We start from the raw sequence: 24,027 nt of genomic DNA on the forward strand, positions 1-24,027 counted from the left end.
AGTCTACATTTTTTCCACAGAAATAATTTGAAAATAGTTCTTGTAACTCATTACTTCGGCAAGAGAACTAAGATTACAAACTGCAGAAAATAATCAAACAGCTGGTACTTCATTGGCTGTGAAGCACTTTGGAACGCCCTGAGGTCGTGAAAGGTGCGATATAAATGCAAAACTTTCTTTCACCATTTAACAACAAATAAAATAAGGACTTGGTGGCAAGTCATGGAGTTTGCAATATTTCCTTCCTACAGAGTGATCAACACATGGAATGGACTTCCAGGTAGAATAGTGGAGGCAAAAACCCTGGAATCATTTAAGGAGCAGTTGAGTGCTGGGATAGGATGGCTGTAAGGGATTTCTAATCATAATCATAATCATCATAATCAACTTTATTGTCATTGTTAGTGCACAAGTGCAGTACAACAAAATGTAGGCTTGCGGCTCCCGAGAGTGTACATTTAGATTAAGACATTTAAACATTCAACATACATTTGGCTTGTAATACATTAACATAAACATAACCATAATAAAGTGCATTGGCAGATGTGCAGGCTTTAGAGTTTATTTGTGGAGTTCAGTAGGATGACAGCCCTGGGAAAGAAGCTGTTCCTAAATCTGGTCGTACGGGTGCGAATGCATCTGTAGTGTCTCCCAGATGGCAGGAGGGCGGACTGTGGCTGGGGTGGGTAGGGTCTTTGATGATGGACCGTGACCTCCATAAACAGCGTTTCTGGTATATCTGCTCTATGGTCGGTAGCCGGGTGCCGGTAATGCGTTGGGCAGTTTTGACTACCCGCTGCAGGGCTTTCCGGTCATAGTAGCTACAGCTGCCATACCATACTGTGATACAGTTCGTCAGGATGCTCTCTATTGTTCTAGGTGGATCTTGTAGTTTATCTCGTAGCTCAACTTAACTTCTGACTTTAGATAATGGACAATTCGTGCTCGTGTTCAATCCTCTCAATGGTTCAGCGATTTAGTGAGTTAAGTAGAGTTTGTTCATGTATAAATGCAAACAAAGCCCGAGAATGTTGATAAGTTGCATAGATGATGAACATATATACACACACACAGCTTTCATCTCAACGGCGCTGGGCTTTTTTTTTGAAAAGAAAAATGTTTATATTAAATTCAGGTTACAGTTTTGTCTCCATAGAGCTAGGCGCCAATTTCATATGAATTCGTTGGAGGGGGAAGAGAAGGGTGATGAACAAAGAGAACAACAGGTTAAAAATAGAAAATGAAATGAGTATGGATAGCTTGATAGTCAGGCGTATGAGATAGAGGGGCTGTGCACCCAAGTATCAGCCACATTGGACTAAAAGCCAGACAAACTGTTGCTCACTGTTCAGATAAAGTAGTAACAGAAAAACTCACAGATAAGTAGCAGTGCCAGTCATATTGACATGAGCAAGCAATAATTTGTAGTGACAGTAAGAGTAGTGACAGCTAGAGACTATTATGAATGTGGCAACCGTGACGAATAGTGACAGCAAAAATGACAGTACCAGTGAAAGCAACAGTGACTGCCTCAGTTTAAGTGATGTTGAAATCACTCAGAACACACCAGGGACTAGAAAGGCAAATATGAATTAAACCCAAGCTATGCCAAAACACAACCAATATTTTTAACATGTACAACAAATAAGATTAGTGTTAACTCCATTTAACAAACCATTTTCTTGTGCAAAATACACTAAAAAATTCCTAAGCAGATGGTGTGTATCTGACATGCAACATATTGTAATTAATAGTGTATCGTGTGGTTTAATGTAACTTTTGATTTTAGATCACGGGCAATTAGTGCTTGTTTAATCCTCTCAACGGTTCAGCCATTTAGTGAATTAACAGAAAACGCTGGAAAAACTCAGCAGGCCAGGGCAGCATCCGTGGAGAGAGAAACAGAGTTAACGTTTCAGGTCGATGACCTTTCGTCAGAACTGGAAAAAAGCAGGAAATGGAAAGCAGGTTTAGGGGCTGGGAAAAGGGGGAGGGGATGAAAGAACAAAAGGGAAGGTCAGTGATAAGATAAAAGCAGGAGAGATTAAGAGACATTAAGAGACATTCAAGGCAAAAGGAGACGGTAATGGGACAGGTTAAGAAACAAAGGATGGCTCTAGATGGGGTGTGAATTGTGCTGGCAGAATGAAGGACAGCTGCCATATGGGAGGGAAGAAAAAAAATTGTGGTTATTAAAAAAAAGAAAATATATATGTGATAGGGGCCGAGGTTATGATCTGAAATTGTTGAACTCTATGTTGAGCCCAGAGGGCTGTAAAGTGCCTAATCGAAAGATGAAGTGCTGTTCCTCAAGCTTACACTGAGCTTCCGTGGAACAGTGCAAGAGGCCGAGGACGGTGAGGTCCGAGTGGGAATGGAGCGGAGAATTAAAGTGACAGGCCACCAGGAGCTCGGGGTCCCCCTTACGGACTGAACGGAGGTGTTCTGCAAAGCGGTCACCCAATCTGCGTTTGGTCTCCCCAATGTAGAGACCACATCATGACAGCAAATATAGTCTAGTGAATTAAGTAGTTTGTTCATGTGTAAATACAAACATAGCTTTAGAATGTTGCAAAGGCATAGAGGCGATGAACAGATATTTGTATATATACACACACACAACCAGGAGACTGCTGAGCTATAGGGAGATAATAGACAGCGAACTCATATTGCGATAACTCCCTGCAGGGCACTAGGAAAGGTGATATATTTTTAAAATATTGTACTGAGTCTTGAGACATAACCTTGCTGAATTCCACACACCAATGTGCAGCATTGTATTACTGTAGTTATGAGAATGTGACTAGGCAGGATGTAGTTCTGCACGATCCAGGTTTGTAAAATCGGTGTCATGCTACAAGCCACAGTACCGCAATCATTAGCAGGTGCAGTTAAATCATGACGCATGTTATCCAAGTAGACATGCATCGAATCTCAACAATAAGATGGGCCCCATGATGCCGAGGAATGGTTGGCCATTAGTTCAGACCGACAGTTCCCCACATAGCAATTCCAATTTGTCAAGCTGTCAAATGTAGGCAAGGTACCTCCTTAGAATGATGGAAAATGGCAAATCAATCAAAACTACTCCTTGATTAGGCTAGCTTTAAGAGGGGATTTTGCAATTCACCTGGAAGTTGGACAGCAGTCAAATAGGCTGTGCCAAAGACAATCCAGCAAAATAAAAAATATTAAAGAGAAGCTATGAAAATGAGGTGAAAATGTAGGTATAAGGAACAATGGGCTGGAAAACCAAGATAAGAAACCTCAGAATAAATGACTCCTCAGCTTGTCTCTTGTCATTCAGTTTAAGGCTCCTGTTCTTCACTGTGACAGGAGCCCAGTCTTGTTTCCTCCCTTTCCTTTCACTGTCCCAGCCACATAGGTTTTGGAATTCAAACCTTTTAGATTATGTTCAAATGCGCTGTGTAATTGCACGGCTAGAAGTTAAAGTTGTAGCAGGCACCTCTAAATCCAGAGGTTGAAGAAAGTGTTTTGAGAATACATATGGGTCAATGCATGTTGCTGACTTAACACAATGTAGGTGGAAGCTGTACTTTCCAAAGGTAGTGAAAGAATAAGTGTTCACCATAAAAAATACAAGTAACACAAGTCTTTATTGATCATTTCGTCTCCATCCTCTCATTATGGTAAAAATATTTTAGCATTTTATTAAAGCGTAAAATTATGAGAAAGGCTGACATGATGAGACTTATTCCCACAAGAGAAAAGATTGAGGAGGCATAATCCAGTTCTTCAAAATGTTAATTGTAATATAAGCGGGTTATTTAATTTAAAACTGTGATCACAGAACTTGAGGACACTCGCTCCATAAAGAAGCAGATCCGAGGGATGGATTCCACATCAAAAGTGACCTGCAGCACACAGACTGCTGTGAGTAAGCACGGAGACCAAGCATCTCCCCAAATCAGACAGGAGGTTGTCACTGGGCTATTCTAATGCAATTCCTAAGCAGCTGCCGGGAGAGCAGCACTGGTGGTCGTGTGGAGCACCTCACCCAAGGCACAGTTTGGGAAACCAGAACGGGAGAAAGCAGGGGAAAAAAAGGGAAGTGACATACCCTCAATAAAAAAAAACTGGGGATATCTGGTGAAGCACAAGATTGAAACATAGGCATTCATGATCAAAAGTGCAGCACTACTGCTTCACTCCTGTTGGGACCACAGGAACACTGGATCGGGCTTGAGTAATCTACGTTTTTTAATATTCATTCTTAGGATGTGGGCGTCACTGGCAAGGCCAGCATTTATTGCCCATCCCTAATTGCCCTTGAGAAGGTGGCGATGAGCTGCCTTCTTGAACCGCTGCAGTCCGTGTGGTGAAGGTACTCCCAACAGCGCTGTTAGGGAGGGAGTTCCAGGATTTTGACCCAGCGACGATGAAGGAACGCCGATATATTTCCAAGTCAGGATGGTGTGTGACTTGGAGGTGGTGGTGCTCCCATGCACTTGCTGCCCTTGTCCTTCTAGGTGAAAGAGGTCGAGGGTTGTAATTATAGATTACAAAATTATTGTAATCCTGCACTTTGGGAGGGAAAGAGGAAAATTAAGTTCCCTCATCTGATTACTGTATTTTCCCATTCTATACTTTAAAAAAAATATTCTTACACCAATACAAAAGGTGTGAAAGTAACATCAAGAAGTTTAAAGGCTACTGGATATGGTCCCTTTTTAATTAGTGCAGAAAGGTAAGTAGAGTGCAGCCTCCTATCACAACTCACAACACAAGAGAGCCAGCACAGATATGGTTTTGTAAATAATAACTGACTGCTGTTCAAATACTTAGAATCTGGAAAGATAGTCTACCAAGCACCTTGAAACCAAAATGAGCTTTCCCCACCCCCCCTCACCAACGTGAACTGGTTTTGTTTGTAGCAAAAATGGTAAAGAAATTTAAGTAACAAATTTCCCTTTAATCAAAATTGAACACAAAATTTGATCTACCAAAGTCACAACATTGAAATTACATCAGATTCAAGGAATATCCAGCTGGTAACCAAATATTAAGAAATAGAAAGTGATCTATGCAGAGGTAAACTGGAACCAGAAGAAAACAAGCAGATTAAAACACCAAGTGGGCGTTGAATGAATAGCACGACCTGCTGTTGCTTTTTGGGTGTATTCAGTGTTATTAGATTAAGCAACATTGGGACACAGTGATGGAAGGATTTATTTTGCTAAACATCTTCATTCCCTAATTCAATTATATTGAAACGTTAGTGTGGTCAAACCTAAAATTACATTTTAGAAATTTACAGGCTGGGAATACTCATGACTCTTGGTATTATTTCCAGGTCTAAATATCTCACAAAGCAAATCCCATCACTCAGGTGTCTATATGTGTATAATATATATTATATAAATATTTCCCACATGTATAGAATTTGAGTTACAGGAGTGGGTTATAATATTGAAGCCATAAAAGCTGCAGGTATCGCTCGACTGAAGTCCCTTCAGTAACCCAAGAAAGAATAAATTTACTTTATAGCTTGAAAACTGCCCCCTATATCTGCTTTATTAAACCCTTGGGTTAATACTTACATTAAAAGCAAGAAAGCTTTTCCTGCACTTTATGCAGGCTACAGCTTATGCTTGGTGATATTATTGGACAAGTTGCTGTTCCACAGCTTGCTAACATAAAACTCTGCACAACATTTCAGTCCAAGGGTATAAAAATGCATAATAATACAGTATAAAATTATTCACTGTATATACTTTATTTGTTCATAGCCCTTGCTTGCGGCCTAAGGATCTCATTGTGGAATTTTTGGAAAGGAATGCAGGGAGAACAAACAGTGAACCTGTTACCGGGACATTGCTACTGTTTTGATGCCAGATATTTGTCATATTTTACACTGCTTTTGTAAAGAACATATAAAATAGGCATCTTAACACACTTGGAGAACCATCTGCCAATAAGATTCGCATCACAGTACTAGGAACAATTAACATTCTTCTAATACCCTCATCTTGCTTTTGGTTCAGTTCAGGGCCACAGTTCTCCAATGGCTGCCAAGGGCAGAATTTTAAAAAATTGACAGTAATGTAGAAACTCCCAATGCAGTGGTTTCAGTTGCCTCCTGTGCACGGGAGGCCCAGCTCAGTAAGCTGCATTGGAGATTTCACTTCCATATTAAGCTCTGGCTAATTGGTGGGGCCAATGCAAAAGGCACATGATTCTATGCCTGCACCATGTTAAGCACAGGGGTGAAAACGGATGCAAAATTGGAAACTAAACAGTTCCATTCTCTAGCACAGTCAGTCATCGCCCTTGAGCAGCACAAAAGCACGTACTCTATTCAAAACTAAATGCAACCATAGAAGAGCTGGAGTGAAATAGTATAGGAACCCCAAAATCGGAAAAACATTCTTGGCACAGTAAGTTGTCTATAGTTTTTGTAATTAAATTATTATTGGTCCAGACTTGTGCCTTTCGGTAACAATGGTATCTAAGGCATCAGGTAAGTACTGTAGTGCATGTCAATGTCTTGGCCAGCTAACAACACTGCAGCAACAAACTCATCGCTTTGACTCGAGAAATCGATTCCAGTAATACTGGAAAGCTGGTGAGTTACAGGCACCAATAACTATCAGGAGCAACAAATACATCATCATCATGACTATAAAACTATGCTGGGAGATCCAGGACGGCTGAGTTGTGGGTCTGTAACATTAAACAGAAAATAATTAATATGTAGCTTACTAAAGACAGGATAGGAAATAGTTACACATTACAAAGAATGTGCGTTTCTAACCTTTGACCTTTTGTACAGAACAAGAATTTCTAATTTTCAAGAACCTGAAAATTTGACAATAAGCCAATTAAAAGCAACTCCAGAAATGCAAAATGCACTGCCTCAGAAAGCCATGGATACAGAATCAATTGAGGTGTTTAAAACAGAGATAGGCACTTACTTGGAAATTAAAGCTATTAATGGATAGGGAGAAAGGACAAGAATTGGGGAATAATAAAAGCTTCAATGTCTAACAGAATGATAGGGCAGGTTTTCAATCTTCAGGCGCCTGAAGGTCATTCCCTTCACCGTAGCCTAGAAAAACTGGGCTGAATGATGACAGGGCTGTGTAAGCGGGGCGGTGGAGTTTCTGTCAGGAAACCTGGAGGTTCGGGTTTCCCCTCGTGCCGTGGGGTTTTGACTCCGTAGCGTGCATAGTTTTGGTTTGGCAGGTTCTCTGCCCGGAAGTCAGCCTGATTGACAGGCTTGGTTTCCAATCGGGTGGGGAGCACTCCGGAGCCACAGGAGGGTGGTCTGATGGGGGGGGGCGGCGGGGGAACACAAGGGGCTGGGGGGAAACACTTACCTTCTCCCCGAAGCTGTTCCTGCCTCCCTTCGGCTGCTGGGGCTCCCCCCCTGCCCCCCCCCCCCCCGCCGAGGCCTGGGAAACTGGGGCGGCCACCGTTAAATCAGAGGCTGCCAGCCTCACTAAAATGTTTAATTGGCCAATCCGCCTCCTGGGAGCAGGTTGGCTGCCCACCCCTTGTCCGGTCTCCGTTAAACCTGGAAGTGGGCTGGTTGGAGGCGGGTTTGAGATTTGTAAAGTTTTAACATCTCACCCGACCCCCAACCCACCAGTTTAATATTCAGCCCACTCTTCCCATGATGTTAGTGTGCCAAAGGTAGTGTACAATATCATTCACAGCACCTACTGTACCACTATACAGTACCACCTTCTGCTACCCAATACCCATTACCACACTCAGCCTCCACACTCCCCCATCTTCCTCACAGCATCCATGAAACTCCTACCACTGATCCAGCACACCTTTGGTGTTGCTGAGATTTATAAAGCAGACAATGCTATTGCTTCTTGGCCTCCCTCACCAATATCCAGTTAGTCGTGCCCTTATGAAACAGCCGCAGCCCTGGCATGAGCACACTCTGAGCCCATCTGAGCTTTATGTTTTACTTTGGCATAAATATTTTATAAAATCAGTAAATAAAATAAATGATTAATGGCTGACTGAACTTCTCAAATTAAGCAAATGCTCCTGTTTAGGCAAGTGTTCTATATTATTAAGGAAAGCAAAATTAACAAACACTCCAATAAAATAGCAGTTTTTAATCATTTGAAATAGGCGCTCTGCAGAGTGTGGTATATTTTCCTCCCCTTTTTTTTTTTATTCGTTCACAAGATGTGGGAGTCACTGGCAAAGCCAGCATTTATTGCCCATCCCTAATTTCCCTCAAGAAGGTGGTGGTGAGCCACTGCCTTGAACCACTGCAGTCCGTGTGGTGAAGGTACTCCCACAGTGCTGTTAGGGAGGGAGTTCCAGGATTTTGACCCAGTGACTATATTTCCAAGTCAGGATGGTGTGTGACTTGGAGGGGAACTTGGAGGTGGTGGTGTTCCCGTGCGCCTGCTGCCCTTGTCCTTCTAGGTGGAAGAGGTCACGGGTTTGGGAGGTGCTGCCAAAGAAGCCTTGGCGGGTTGCTGCAGTGCATCTTGTAGATGGTACACACTGCAGCCACGCTACGCCGATGGTGGAGGGAGTGAATGTTTAAGGTGGTGGATGGGGTGCCAATCAAGCGGGCTGCTTTGTCCTGGATGGTGTCGAGCTTCTTGAGTGTTGTTGGAGCTGCACTCATCCAGGCAAGTGGAGAGTATTCCATCACACTCCGGTCTTGTGCCTCGTAGATGGTGGAAAGGCTTTGGGGAGTGAGATGGTGAGACTCTCACCGCAGAATACCCAGCCTCTGACCTTGCTAATGTTAGCGTCAGTATTAATTGCAAACATCAGCAAAAATATACCCCCAGCCAATGCTCACAAGTACTGCACATGACAGAAGTATTCAGTGCTCGGACACTCGATCCTTTTTAAAAGCTCCTGCAGGTACTGATATTTTAAACTGTAGAAAGTGTTAAGATCAACCAAAATGTCTTCACAAAGTTTGTCAGACAGGAGTGAAGCCTAAAAGAGCCCATCCCCAAACCCCAGATTAGCCATTTGCCCACTGCCATTCAATTTGATCTGCACAAAAAAGAAAAGCCTGTTTAATTCAGTGCATTTAAGGCCAAATTTTTTTTAAAAACGAGCTCTAAAATGAGTACAGTGATTAGTCACAGGGCTGTGTAAATACTCTTTAAAAAAATTAAAAAAAAAAATTAACAGAAGTTGAATTTACCTTCTTCGGTGGAGTTTCTCAGAATAAATGAGCAGATATTTAACTCTTAGGAGCTGGTTGTTTGTGACCACAAAGTATTTTTGCGGAACATCCCCACCTTCACTGTTCTTTACCCTCGCTCTCCGTCGATCTATGCCACCAGCATCTGGAATCAAGCTAGCAACATTCACTTACAAGCACAAAAACAGATCATTTATTCAATAAATCTGAGGAAAAACTATCGGTTTTTTAAAGTGTAAATGTCATGCATCACTGAGCCCAGGAGTTTCTAGTCACTCGGTGTCACTAAAACTTGGGCTGATATTATTTCTGCAGTAATGGTTCAAGAGCAGTACTTAAGATTACAGTAAAATTTATATATTCAAGGAATCCCCTTTCAAAGAAAAATTTGGTTTGCGCCAACATCTACATGTCAGGAGGCAATCGATATAGGAACAGGAGTAGGCTATTCAGCCCCTCGTGCCTTTTCCACCATTCAATTAGGTCACGTCTGATCTGTACCTCGCCAACATTTACCCACCTTGGCTCCATATCCCTTAATACCCTTACCTAACAAAAATCTGTGAATCTCAGTTTTGAAATTTTCAATTGACCCCCAGCCTCAACAGCTATTTGGGGGAGAGATTTGCAGATTTCCACTACCCTTAGTGTGGGAAGTGCTTCCCGACACAACTCCTGAACAGCAGAGCTCTCATTTTAAGCTTATGACCCCTTGTTATGGACTCCCCAACCAGAGGATATAGTTTCTACCCTATCAAATTCTTTAAATCATCTTAAACAGCTCAATTAGTTCACCCCTTAATCTTCTATATTCCATTACTGATGGCTGGATGAAATCAAGTGCAGATATGAAAGCAGGAATTTTCTATACAGGTACAACAGTCATGCTTCTACTTATTTACAAAATATTTATCCTAAGATTTGAAATAATTGATACCTTTTCCTTTAACTTGGCATTTAACATCTGGATGGTCAATGATCTCACAAACTGCAACACAGCTAAGGACAGGTCCCAGAATACTCTGACGCCAGCCGTTACCATGGGGACTGTATAGAAGAGCCAAACTCAGGTCACTGGTAAGATAGGTTCCTTCCCCAAAGAGAGAAGTCTATGAAAAGAGAGACGTCTCTGAACATACACAAACCTTGAGAGCAAGTGAACAAAGCTAAAATAGCACTTTTCATGTCCTTTGCAAATTTAAAAAAAAAAGTAATTACCATCAAAAGGGGTGTAGGCACATGGGATTAGGACTACTGTTCATGTGGACGATAAACAGCAATATGGACTGGTTGGGCCAAACAACCTGTTGCTGTGTTGTCATTTCTATATAATTCTATGTTTCTTTACTGAAGTACTCTATTTCTTAAACCCATTTTAAGACCTAGGATAAGCAGGACAATCAAAGGATTAATGTACCAGATGGAGAGGATGTCAAGAGAGATTTTGCAATATGGGAACAATTAAGAGAGAAAGACCGACATCAGGCCAGTGAGGGGCCGGGGGGAGGGGGGAGCTACACCAGGGAGTAAAGTAGGGGCTGGGAGTGTTGGGATCTGTGAACACTTGCTGGGATTTGTAGAACACAGGGGCAGCTGGGCTGCTGCAACACTTGGAGAGGGGGGGGATAAGAAGGGGGAGAAAGAAGGAGGAGGGGGAACGGAGGAGGAGGAGGAGGGGGAACGAAGGAGGAGGAGGGGGGGAACGAAGAAGGAGGAGGAGGGGGGGAACGAAGAAGGAGGAGGAGGAGGGGGGGAACGAAGAAGGAGGAGGAGGAGGGGGGGAACGAAGGAGGAGGAGGAGGGGGGGAACGAAGGAGGAGGAGGAGGGGGGGAACGAAGGAGGAGGAGGAGGAGGGGGGAACGAAGGAGGAGGAGGAGGAGGGGGGAACGAAGGAGGAGGAGGAGGAGGGGGGAACGAAGGAGGAGGAGGAGGGGGGGAACGAAGGAGGAGGAGGGGGGAACGAAGGAGGAGGGGGAACGAAGGAGGAGGAGGAGGGGGGGAACGAAGGAGGAGGAGGAGGAGGGGGGGAACGAAGGAGGAGGAGGAGGAGGGGGGGAACGAAGGAGGAGGAGGAGGAGGGGGGGAACGAAGGAGGAGGAGGAGGAGGGGGGGAACGAAGGAGGAGGAGGAGGAGGGGGGGAACGAAGGAGGAGGAGGAGGAGGGGGGGAACGAAGGAGGAGGAGGAGGAGGGGGGGAACGAAGGAGGGGGAGGAGGGGGGGAACGAAGGAGGAGGAGGAGGGGGGGAACGAAGGAGGGGGAGGAGGGGGGGAACGAAGGAGGGGGAGGAGGGGGAACGAAGGAGGGGGAGGAGGGGGAACGAAGGAGGGGGAGGAGGGGGGGAACGAAGGAGGGGGAGGAGGAGGGGAACGAAGGAGGAGGGGGAACGAAGGTGGAGGAGGAGGGGGGAACGAAGGAGGAGGAGGAGGGGGGAACGAAGGAGGAGGAGGAGGGGGGAACGAAGGAGGAGGAGGAGGGGGGAACGAAGGAGGAGGAGGAGGGGGGAACGAAGGAGGAGGAGGAGGGGGGAACGAAGGAGGAGGAGGGGGGGAACGAAGGAGGAGGAGGAGGGGGAACGAAGGAGGAGGAGGAGGGGGAACGAAGGAGGAGGAGGAGGGGGAACGAAGGAGGAGGGGGAACGAAGGAGGAGGAGGAGGGGGGGAACGAAGGAGGAGGAGGAGGGGGGGAACGAAGGAGGAGGAGGAGGGGGGGAACGAAGGAGGAGGAGGAGGGGGGGAACGAAGGAGGAGGAGGAGGGGGGGAACGAAGGAGGAGGAGGAGGGGGGGGAACGAAGGAGGAGGAGGAGGGGGGGGAACGAAGGAGGAGGAGGAGGGGGGGAACGAAGGAGGAGGAGGAGGGGGGGAACGAAGGAGGAGGAGGAGGGGGGGAACGAAGGAGGAGGAGGAGGGGGGGAACGAAGGAGGAGGAGGAGGGGGGAACGAAGGAGGAGGAGGAGGGGGGAACGAAGGAGGAGGAGGAGGGGGGAACGAAGGAGGAGGAGGAGGGGGGAACGAAGGAGGAGGAGGAGGGGGGAACGAAGGAGGAGGAGGAGGGGGGAACGAAGGAGGAGGAGGAGGGGGGAACGAAGGAGGAGGAGGAGGGGGGAACGAAGGAGGAGGAGGAGGGGGGAACGAAGGAGGAGGAGGAGGGGGGAACGAAGGAGGAGGAGGAGGGGGGAACGAAGGAGGAGGAGGAGGGGAACGAAGGAGGAGGAGGAGGGGAACGAAGGAGGAGGAGGAGGGGAACGAAGGAGGAGGAGGAGGGGAACGAAGGAGGAGGAGGAGGGGAACGAAGGAGGAGGAGGGGGAACGAAGGAGGAGGAGGGGGAACGAAGGAGGAGGAGGGGGAACGAAGGAGGAGGAGGGGGAACGAAGGAGGAGGAGGGGGAACGAAGGAGGAGGAGGGGGAACGAAGGAGGAGGAGGGGGAACGAAGGAGGAGGGGGAACGAAGGAGATGGGGGAAATGAAGGTGGGAGAGAGGGAAGAGGGAGGTACTCGTTGAGTTCATTGCAAGGCTTAGGTGTACTCCGGGGATGGGGTAGAGAATGGGGATGGTGTCGGGGTGTACTCAAGTAGGAGCATCAATTTGCAGCAATGCTGAAGTTGCTGTTTAAGCCCATCCTAATTGTTATTTTGTTATAAAAGGAGATTTAATGTTGAAAATCCGTGATGTTTAAGAGCTCGTAGAGCCTATAATGATGGAATGCACCTTTAAATAAAGTAATGTTTACAACCATGTTACATGAAAGCAATGTGAACTTCTGACCTTGTTTAGATGACACTGTAAACCACTATGAATTATAGAATAAAAATTCTCAAGCCGGCTCCCGTGAAATGCATAGATGAGACCTCGGTCTCCTTTGGTTTCCTCGAACTTGGCATTCATCTGATCGCAATAAACTATCTCAAACAGGAAATCCGGGGTAGCAGCAGAGGGTGTTGTGAACCCAATGAGTTCCTGGATTTCTTCATACTAGAACACAAACAAGGTCTCCTGTAAAAATTATGATTGCCAAAAATACTGACGTCTTTTGTTTTTGGCGAGGGGCAAGAAAGTTGTTGGCAAGTAACATTTTATTCACTCCTTAAATTCTCTCCACACAATCGCTGACCATAAGTCAGTGGACCTGCCATCGATACCACATCGTATCCAACAACTAGCAGTATGGTGCGAGGAGATAAGCCTCCTGACCTCCGCTTTTTGCATGTACTTTGCGGGGCAGCTCCTGGTCTGCACTCTGCACCTCCCTGATAGTGTAAAACCTGCAAAGATACCATGTGGGAAATTGCCAGCTTCAATCACTAACCTGGGGTACAGAATGAAGTTACAAGCAAAGCCTCAAATGCTCGACTTTAAACCCCCCACCCCTCTGAAAAGATGCATTTCCCTCCACTATAGCGAAGTACAAACCCCTTCCATAAAAAACATGTGTGGGCCACGTTATGGTGAAAATGGGTAATGTACCTTGAGCTCCAGTAGAGTCCTTTCCAGGAAGCCTGTACGACCCAGACATCCCTGCCCATATATCCAGACTGCCACCACACCCCCACTGAAGGTAAAAATAGACCAACCTTCAAACAAGACCACTAGCTAACAAGGATTTCCTTCCATCTGACTAGCCCCCAAAATTTACACAGCAAATGGCCCGACTCCACGAGAACCCTCCCTATACAGGCAGGACCCGCAAAACCCCCTAACCCAGCTGAAGTTGGAGGCGCAGCACCAAATTACCCTGATCACCCCTCTCCCCAAAAATGTGCAGCTCCCTGCCTTAATGTGTCAATGTATTTACCTGTAAGTACTAACAAAAGTGTACTGAGACTTCACAAAATGGCGGTGGGTAATCATTACTGTGAACGATTTTCTTTTCTATTTTTATGCCATTTCTAACTCTTTTATTCGGTTGAATAGAGCAAACACAGGGGTAATCAACAACTGCAGCAATCAATAAGATTATCGCTCTAGTACCTTAATGAAAATCCTCTTGACATGTCAAAATGCCAGCAACAACATCTCAATTTCTAGTTGGAAATCAACAGAGAATTAAAACACTTACAAGGGACGAGTAAAATGCCCCAGCGCTATTCTATGAAATCAAAACTTTCTGCAGCAAGTCACGGCTGCATCCAAACAAGCAGGATGGCTACACCCATATCTCTACAATTGTAACTCCCTCATGTGCATCTCCAAACAGCATATTGTTCACATCACTGTGCACTATAACTGATATACAGGAAACTCTTTTTTATCTGGCACCGACGGGACCGGCGTGGTGCTGGTTTATCAAAAAGTCCGGATTACAGAGAGGTATAGTAAAAGGTACGAGGGCCCCGTACACGGCCACAGATCCAGGCGTCCCTGTTGCATAGCAACAGGTGCAGGAATCCCGGCCACAGATCCAGGCGTCCCTGTTGCATAGCAACAGGTGCAGGAACCCTGGTTACATGGCCACAGATCCAGGAACTGCCACTAATATGAAGTAAAACTTACCTGAACCTACTCCTGAATTTTGCCGGTTAATAGAGATTTCCGGTTATTTAGGTGCCGGTAAATCGAGAGTTTCCTGTAGGTATAGTTCTTGTGACACAGTAGCTCTACAGACATGTTTTAGTGACATGTAGGTTATGCCCTTTAGACATTTGAGAAAAAGACATTACATGGCTGCAAGATTCCTGGTGCAATAAACTTTCATTCGCTGTCCAAAATAGTCTTTTATTTTATTTATTCATTCACGGGGTGTGGGGCGTCGCTGGCAAGGCCAGCATTTATTGCCCATCCCTAAATGCCCTTGCGAAGGTGGTGGTGAGCCGCCTTCTTGAACTGCTGCAGTCTGTGTGGTGAAGGTACTCCCAGTGCTGTTAGGGAGGGAGTTCCAGGTTTTTGACCCAGAGACGATGAAGGAACGACGATATATATCCAAGTCAGGATGGTGTGTGACTTGGAGGCAAACAACTGCCATTAGAGCCAAATGCCAGCTATAGGCATTCTCGACTGTAGGAAGTTTCAATATATTTGTTTTTTGATTTCACTTACATGCAACACTGTCTAATTAGAGAGTTGAAAGTTCTGAATAAAGCATTCAAAAAGGTTCTTACCCCCTCTTTTCCCAAACTTTTGATGGTTAGGTTTTTTGACAAACAGATCCAGCTTAGAAGTTCTAAGGTTCGTTTCTGTGGGGTTGTTCCAGAGTGTAGCAGCTGTTTTAAATTTGGCAGATTCTGGGCATCAGCAAGCTGTAAGGAGACACAATCTGTCAGTACAAAAACAAACCACATAATATTCTGCACAGACCCTGTAATATTCTGCACAACCATAAACTTAAAGGTCAAGGGCTAGAGTTTCTGCTTTGGCCGCAATCGGCAAAAGTGATCCCCCTTGAGTTTCCGCTCGAACCCATTTGCATATCCCCGAAAGCACAATCTGCCATGAACCAGCGCAATCGAGCAGCCTTTTAAAACGTAATTTAAAAAAAAATGTTGCTTTAAAAAAATTCCTTGATATATTTACGAGTGGTAACTTGGTGCAGTTTGATTAGTACAGCTGAAAATGGGTTTCTCACAAAAAAAATAAGCAGCTTCAATCCACCACCTGTGAGTAACCTAAATTTAAATGATTGAAAATGACTTAAAAAAATATACAGAACCATTTGTTAGTTACTGTATATTGTGGTACAGTAGTCAGTTTCGTAGTAAATTTAATAGGAACATTTTAAAAGCATTTACAGGAAACTCTTTTTTATCCAGCACCGACGGGACCAGCGTGGTGCCGGTTGATCAAAAAGTCCGGATTACAGAGAGGTATACTTACCAAGGTACGAGAGTCCCGTACATGGCCACAGATCCAGGAGCCCCAGTTACACGGCACTTGTGCAGGAGTCCCGGTTACACGGCCACAGATCCAGGAGTCCCTGTTGCACGGCCACAGGTGCAGGAACCCCGGTTACACGGCCACAGATCCAGGAACCCCGGTTACACGGCCTCTAATATACAGTAAAACTTACCTGAACCTACTCCTGAATTTTGCCGGTTAACAGAGATTTCCGGATATTGAGGTGCCAGTTAAAAGAGGGTTTCCTGTAAATATATATATATTAGTGTCCTTGCGCCCAAAAGAACCAGCTTAATTTTTAAAGCCTCCTCAAAGGTCTGCAAATGAGCACAATTAGCAGAACTGCCCAAGTGTGATTAATTCATCCTGAAGGATGTGGTCAGTTTTGTGGGCGGGGCTGGATTCTAGCACAAAGTTTTCTAAACTAGCGCAAAAGATCACGGAAACTCAAATTACACTGAACGCAATTTGCACTTAAAATTCCGCAACCTTTTGCGCTGGTTGTGCCGATTTCGGGCGAATTGTGCCGAAAAAAACCACCGCCACCGAGCAGAAACTCCGGACCCAACTACTTACTAGCAGAGAAATGACTGCTATGCCTGCTGTACACCTTGCTCGGCATCCTGGTGGCTCAGTGTAGCACTCACCTCTGAGTCAGAAGGCTCTGGGTCCAAGCCTCACTCCAGAGACATGAGCACAAAATCTCGGCTGACTCTTCAGTGCAGTACTGAGGGAGTGTTGCACTGTCAGAGGTGCCAGCTTTCAGACGAGACGTTAAACCATTGTGGTAAACCACTGTTTGTATTCCACTGTGTACATGCCTGGACATGCCTCGGCTGACTCCTCCCACAAGTCCTAGTATAAAGGTGACTGCTCCCCAGCCCTTTGTATTTCTGGACCGGTCGACCACTCGAGGCAGACCTTCATTCTTTTGTTAATAAAAGCCTTTAGTTATTCTCTTAACTCTCAGTCTTTTATGAGTAATTGATAGCGCATCAACCATATAAATGAAAGTTTGTTTTTCTTTCCTTGTACAATCTCATTGCCATCTGCACATCACTACCTATATCACATAGTGTACATTATCAATTCGACATCACTGAGACCCTGTGATATGATTATCACCATCTGCTATTCAGTGCCATCATATAATGTACATGAATGTAAGAATATAAGAATTAGGAGGAGTAGGCCATACGGCCCTTCAAGCCTGCTCCGCCATTCAATAAGATCATGGCTGATCTTCTACCTCAACTCCACTTTCTCGTCAGATCCCCACATCCCTCGATTCCCCTAGAGTCCAAAAATCTATCGATCTCAGCCTTGAATATACTCAACGACTGAGCATCCACAGCTCTTTGGGGCAGAGAATTCCAAAGATTCACAGCCCTCTGAGTGAAGAAATTTCTCCTCATCTCAGTCCTAAATGGCCGACCCCTTATCCTGAGACTATGCCCCCTAGTTCCACACTCTCCAGCCAGGGAAAGCAACCTCTCAGCATCTACCCTGTCAATCCCTCTCAGAATCTTACATGTTTCAATGAGATTGTGGTAAACCACTGTTTGTATTCCTGTTTGTCCTGTTTGTATTCCACTGTGTACATGCCTGGACATGCCTCGGCTGACTCCTCCCACAGGTCCTAGTATAAAGGTGACTGCTCCCCAGCCCTTAGTATCATGGACCGGTCGACCACGCGAGGCAGACCTCCATTCTGTTGTTAATAAAAGCCTTTAGTTACTCTTCTAACTCTCAGTCTTTTATGAGTAATTGATAGCGCATCAATTTTATTAACAACATTTTTATAATGGAGAAGATCCTCACACCAGCATGCCTGGACTTAGATCATCGGGAGGCGGACTCATCCACCAAGTTTACTCACTGGCTTAAGTGTTTCGAAAAATTCCTGACCGCCTCCGAAGCAATCAAATCGGACGAGGACAAACTGGATGTCCTGACCTCCAAAGTGAACCACCGAGTGTACTCGGTCATCCAAGACGCGACCTCGTACGCGGACGCTATCAAGCTCCTCAAGGACCAGTACACGCGCCCAGTGAACGAAGTGTACGCCAGGCACCTCCTGGGGAGTCGTAAACAACAACCTGGGGAATCGACCGTGGAATACCTTCAGGCACTGTCTGTGCTTGGCCGGGCCTGTGGTTGTAAGGATGTAAAGGCCGCCGTGTACACAGAGGAACTTATCCGGGACGCTTTTGTAGCGGGCCACAGATCCAATTACACCCGACAGCGACTGTTGGAGCAGAGTAACCTCGACCTCAACAAGGCCTCTGAACTCGCACTATCGTTGGATGCAGCCTACCAGGGCATGGATGCCTACTCCTCTGCACCGTGGACGCCGCGGGGAATGACAGCCTGGGACATGGTAGGACCGCCTCATAGCGCCGTGCCACCCCAGCCACACCCCAACAACGGCCCAACTACCGCAGCAGTGTCCCAAGGCCAGACAGCAGTGCCCCAAGGCCAGAAATGCTACTTCTGTGGCCAGGCAAAACACCCCAGAGCGCGCTGCCCGGCGAAAAACGCGATCTGCTCGGGCTGCGGGAAGAAGGGACACTACGCTAGCGTCTGCAGGGCCAAAGCCAACCCGAACCCCAGCAGCGCCGCGTGTGGGCCATGCGGGCCGCCATCTTGGACCTCCCCGGCCATGTGCGAATCACCGGTACAGCAGCCATTTTGGACGCCTCCAGCCACATGGGGATCATGGACGCCGCCATCTTGGACGACAGCCGGGACGCAGCAGGCCCCCGACACCGCCTCATCTGATACCCGCAGCGACACACCGACCCCTACGCTGGCATCCGTTACACTGGACCAAGCGAGACCGCACCAACTGGCCAGTTCCACAATGGACATTAAGGTAAATGGTCACGATACAATCTGCCTTTTTGACTCTGGGAGCACGGAGAGCTTCATCCACCCCGACACGGTGCGGCGTTGCTCTCTCCCAGTCCTGCCTGCGCAACAGCGGATTTCTATGGCCTCCGAGTCCCAGTCGGCGGACATCGGCGGCTACTGCGTGGTGACACTCGTAGTAGACGGGACCGTGTACGATCATTTTAAACTTCTGGTCCTGCCTGACCTCTGCGCTGCCGTCCTGCTGGGGTTAGATTTTCAGTGCCACCTTAAAAGTGTTACGATGGCGTACGGTGGACCCCTACCCCCACTCACAGTCCGCAGCCAGCAGCTTCCAAACTGCCCGCCGCGCACCAGGTGCAACCTCTCCACACTCAGAGTCACCCCCCCCCAACTGTTTGCTAACCTCACCCCCGACTGTAAGCCCATCGCCACAAAGAGCAGGCGATACAGTGCCGGGGACAGGGTTTTCATTAAAACCGAAGTGGAGCGGCTCCTGAAAGAAGGGATTATTGAGGGCAGCACCAGCCCCTGGCGAGCCCAGGTTGTGGTCGTTAAGACCGGCGAGAAGCAGCGCCTGGTCATCGACTACAGCCAGACAATAAATCGCTACACCCTGCTGGACGCCTACCCACTCCCCCGTATAGCTGATATGGTCAACCAGATCGCGCAGTACCGCGTCTTCTCGACCATTGACCTGAAATCAGCGTACCACCAGCTCCCCATCCGCCCTGAGGACCGCCAGTACACTGCCTTTGAGGCAAACGGCCGCCTCTATCACTTCCTTAGGGTTCCCTTTGGCGTCACCAACGGGGTCTCCGTCTTCCAAAGGGAGATGGACCGGATGGTAGATCAAAATGCGTTGCAGGCCACTTTCCCATATCTGGACAATGTGACCATCTGCGGCCGTGACTTGCAGGACCATGACGCAAACCTCGAAAAATTCCTCCGCACCGCCCAACTCCTAAACCTGACATATAACAAGGAGAAGTGCATATTCCGCACAAACCGCCTCGCCATCCTTGGCTGTGTTGTGGAACACGGAGTCATCGGCCCCGACCCCGACCGGATGCGTCCCCTTATGGAACTTCCACTGCCCCACGGCCCTGAAGAGGTGCCTAGGGTTTTTCTCCTATTACGCCCAGTGGGTCCCCTACTATGCGGACAAGGCCCGTCCGCTGATCAAGTCCACCTCTTTTCCCTTGACGGCAGAGGCCCGCTTAGCCTTCCACCGTATCAAGGAGGACATTGCCAAAGCCACCATGCACGCAGTGGACGAATCCATCCCCTTCCAGGTGGAAAGCGACGCGTCTGACTTTGCCCTGGCCGCTACCCTCAATCAGGCGGGGAGACCCGTGGCCTTCTTTTCACGAACCCTCCAAGGCCCGGAGACCAGACACTCCGCTGTTGAGAAGGAGGCCCAGGCGATTGTGGAGGCTGTGCGTCATTGGAGGCACTACCTGGCCGGAAAACGATTTACCCTGCTCACTGACCAGCGTTCAGTTGCTTTTATGTTTAACAACAAGCAGAGGGGCAAAATCAAAAATGACAAGATCTTGAGGTGGAGAATCGAACTTTCCACCTACAACTACGAGATCTTGTACCGGCCCGGGAAGCTAAATGAACCCCCGGATGCGCTATCGCGTGGCACCTGCGCCAGCGCGCAGATCGATAGACTGCGGGCCCTCCACAATTACCTCTGCCACCCGGGGGTCACCAGGTTCTTCCACTTCATCAAGGCCCGCAACCTGCCTTACTCTATTGAGGAGGTCAGGACCATGACCAGGAACTGCCAAGTCTGCGCTGAGTGCAAACCGCACTTTTATAGACCAGACAGGGCCCACCTGATAAAAGCCACTCGCCCCTTCGAGCGCCTGAGCGTCGATTTTAAAGGGCCTCTCCCCTCCTCCGACCGCAATGTGTACTTCCTCAATATTATTGATGAGTACTCCCGTTTCCCGTTCGCCTTCCCCTGCCCGGACATGACCAGTGCCACGGTCATTAAATGTCTGAACAACCTCTTCACCCTGTTCGGCTTCCCCAGCTATATCCATAGCGACCGGGGCTCATCGTTTATGAGCGACGAACTCCGTCAGTACCTGCTAACTAGGGGTATTGCCACAAGCAGGACCACCAGTTACAACCCCCGGGGGAACGGACAGGTGGAAAGAGAAAATGCGACAGTTTGGAAGGCCGTCCTGCTAGCCTTAAAGTCTAGGGGCCTTCCAACCTCCCGCTGGCAGGATGTGCTCCCCGATGCGCTCCACTCTATTCGGTCACTGCTCTGCACTGCCACTAACGCCACCCCTCATGAGAAAATGTTTGTCTTCCCAAGGAAGTCCACATCGGGGACATCGCTACCGCCATGGCTGACGTCCCCAGGGCCGGTCCTACTGAGAAGACACGTGAGGACCCATAAAACGGACCCCCTGGTCGAGAGGGTCGACCTCCTCCACGCCAACCCCCAGTATGCTTACATCGCATACCCGGACGGGCGGGAGGACACAGTCTCCATAAGAGACCTTGCACCCTCGGGGGCCGCAGTAACCCACTACCCACTACCACCCCCCCCCCCACGATCCGATATCCAGCCCCAGCAGACGGCAGGCCTGGGCCCCGCGACCCGCTCGACATCTACGAGGACGACACGCCTGTGCCACAGCCTACGCTGGACTCTACGCCGGAAACTTCACTACCCCTGCCGTCGCCACGCAGATCACAGCGGCAGACAAGACCTCCGGAGAGACTCCAATACACTAACTTTTAATACACTTCACCCCGCCGGACTCAATTTTAAACAAGGGGTGAATGTGGTAAACCACTGTTTGTATTCCTGTTTGTCCTGTTTGTATTCCACTGTGTACATGCCTGGACATGCCTCGGCTGACTCCTCCCACAGGTCCTAGTATAAAGGTGACTGCTCCCCAGCCCTTAGTATCATGGACCGGTCGACCACGTGAGGCAGACCTCCATTCTGTTGTTAATAAAAGCCTTTAGTTACTCTTCTAACTCTCAGTCTTTTATGAGTAATTGATAGCGCATCAGAGATCACCTCTCATTCTTCTAAACTCCAGAGAGTCTAGGCCCAATCTACTCAATCTCTCATCATAGGACAACCCTCTCATCCCAGGAATCAATCTAGTGACCCCTTGTTGCACCATCTCTAAGGCACGCACAGGAAACTCTTTTTTATCCGGCACCGACGGGACCGGCGTGGTGCCGGTTTATCAAAAAGTCCAGATTACAGAGAGGTATAGTTAAAAGGTACGAGAGCCCAGTACACAGCAACAAATCCAGGCTTCCCTGTTGCTTAGCAACATGTGCAGGAACCCCGGCCACAGACCAAGCGTCCCTGTTGCTTAGCAACATGTGCAGGAACCCCAGTTGCACAGCCACAGATTGAGGAACGGCCACTAATATGAAGTAAAACTTACCTGAACCTACTCCTGAATTTTGCCGCTTAACCGGGATTTCCGGTTATTTAGGTGCTGGTAAATCGAGAGTTTCCTGTACACCCTTCCTTAGATAAGGAGACCAAAACTGTGCACTGTACTCCAGGTGTGGTCCCACCAAAGCCTTGTATAATTGTAGCAAAACTACCTGAACACTAGCTGCTGACAGCACCATCTACTGTCTAAGCTCAGCAACACCGATCACTGGTACCAAGCACAGTGGAACAACACAAGATAGGTAGGGGAGGAGGCGCTCACTTGGCCCAATTAAGTTCATCTGTCCAAATTTTAAAAAACCTACATTCTCCCTATCACGTCATTTAACTGGCTCTTGAATGAGTTTAGAATTTCCACCTTCACTATCCGACTGTGAAGGCCATCCCCAGTGTTGATCACTATGTGTGTGAAGTTTTTCCTGACATTTGTCCTAACCTTCCCTATCACCAGTTTTAGCTCTGCCCTTTTCTTATGGTATCCTGTCGTACCTTGAATTTGTGCTCCAGATTAAATGTCACTTAATATATTTTCATTTCTACAAGGTCCCTTTCGAGGCGAAAGAGACCCAGGTTTTCAATCTTTCCTCATAATCCAATCCTGCCAGGATTGGATCTTTTCTACACTGCCTCCACAGCTTGAATGTTCCCCTTATAGTGACCAAAATTGAATACAGGACTCAAGGTGCGGTCTAACTAGGGCACAGTACAGTTTTAGCATGACCATCTTCCAACTCATGCTCGACTGTCCTAACAATATAATTAAGCATTTTATTCACTCTCTTTACAACAACAACAGCTAGCATTTATATAGCACCTTTAACGTAGTAAAGCGTCCTAAGACGCTTCACAGGAACATTATCAGACAACTTTGTCACTGGCTCAATGAGTTCTCTCTACCTTCTTTCCTTCAGCCAATGTCAAGATTTTATGCTGGGATTCCCAATGCTTTCAGCTTCAGTAGACTTTCACGAGAAACTTTATCGAAGACTTTTTGGAAGTCTAAATACACCATGTCATATTCACTGTCCTACAATGCAGCTTATATATCACCCTATACAAAAAAAACTTATTTACCTCTCTTCCCTTCCCCCAAATGAAGTGCCTCCCTGTAAAACATGATTTACATTTACCCAACAGGAGCAACACCCCCCTGCATAACTTGCCTCGTATTTAGTGAATGCAACTCTATCTTTTCTCCCCTTGTCCAGTCTCTTCCCACCTACATCCGCGACTCTTCGGACGCCCTCCGCCACTTTAACAGTTTCCAGTTTCCTGGCCCCAACCGCTTCCTTTTCACCATGGACGTACAATCCCTGTACACCTCCATCCCCCACTCGGATGGCCTGAGGGCGCTCCGCTTCTTCCTTGAACAGAGGCCCGACCAGTCCCCATCCACCACCACCCTCCCTCCGCCTGGCTGAACTTGTTCTCACATTGAACAACTTCTCCTTTAACTCCACTCATTTCCTCCAAATCAAAGGTGTTGCCATGGGTACCCGCATGGGTCCTAGCTATGCCTGCCTTTTCGTGGGCTATGTGGAACAATCTTTGTTCCAGTCCTACTCGGGTCCCCTCCCTCACCTCTTTTGCCGATACATTGATGACTGTATCGGTGCCGTTTCCTGTTCTCGTCCCGAACTTGACAATTTCATTCACTTTGCCTCCAATTTCCACCCTTCCCTCACCTTCACATGGTCCATCTCTGACTCTTCCCT

General features: G+C 47.4%; 1 protein-coding gene across 1 annotated transcript in view; it reads right to left on the bottom strand.

The window, feature by feature from the left end:
- Positions 1-4,912: 4,912 nt before the first annotated feature.
- The window catches only part of parp16 (poly (ADP-ribose) polymerase family, member 16), a 29,140-nt gene continuing 10,025 nt past the window's right edge, over positions 4,913-24,027 (bottom strand). The window contains 5 exon segments of the mRNA XM_085968585.1: positions 4,913-6,684; positions 9,164-9,308; positions 10,101-10,272; positions 12,931-13,137; positions 15,261-15,398. Coding sequence (XP_085824711.1) covers positions 6,540-6,684; positions 9,164-9,308; positions 10,101-10,272; positions 12,931-13,137; positions 15,261-15,398 — 807 coding nt within the window. The 3' untranslated portion in view covers positions 4,913-6,539.

Source organism: Somniosus microcephalus, chromosome 27 (assembly GCF_052327205.1).
Source record: "Somniosus microcephalus isolate GS21.2 chromosome 27, FLI_Smic_1.0, whole genome shotgun sequence".
Classification (NCBI taxonomy): domain Eukaryota; kingdom Metazoa; phylum Chordata; class Chondrichthyes; order Squaliformes; family Somniosidae; genus Somniosus; species Somniosus microcephalus.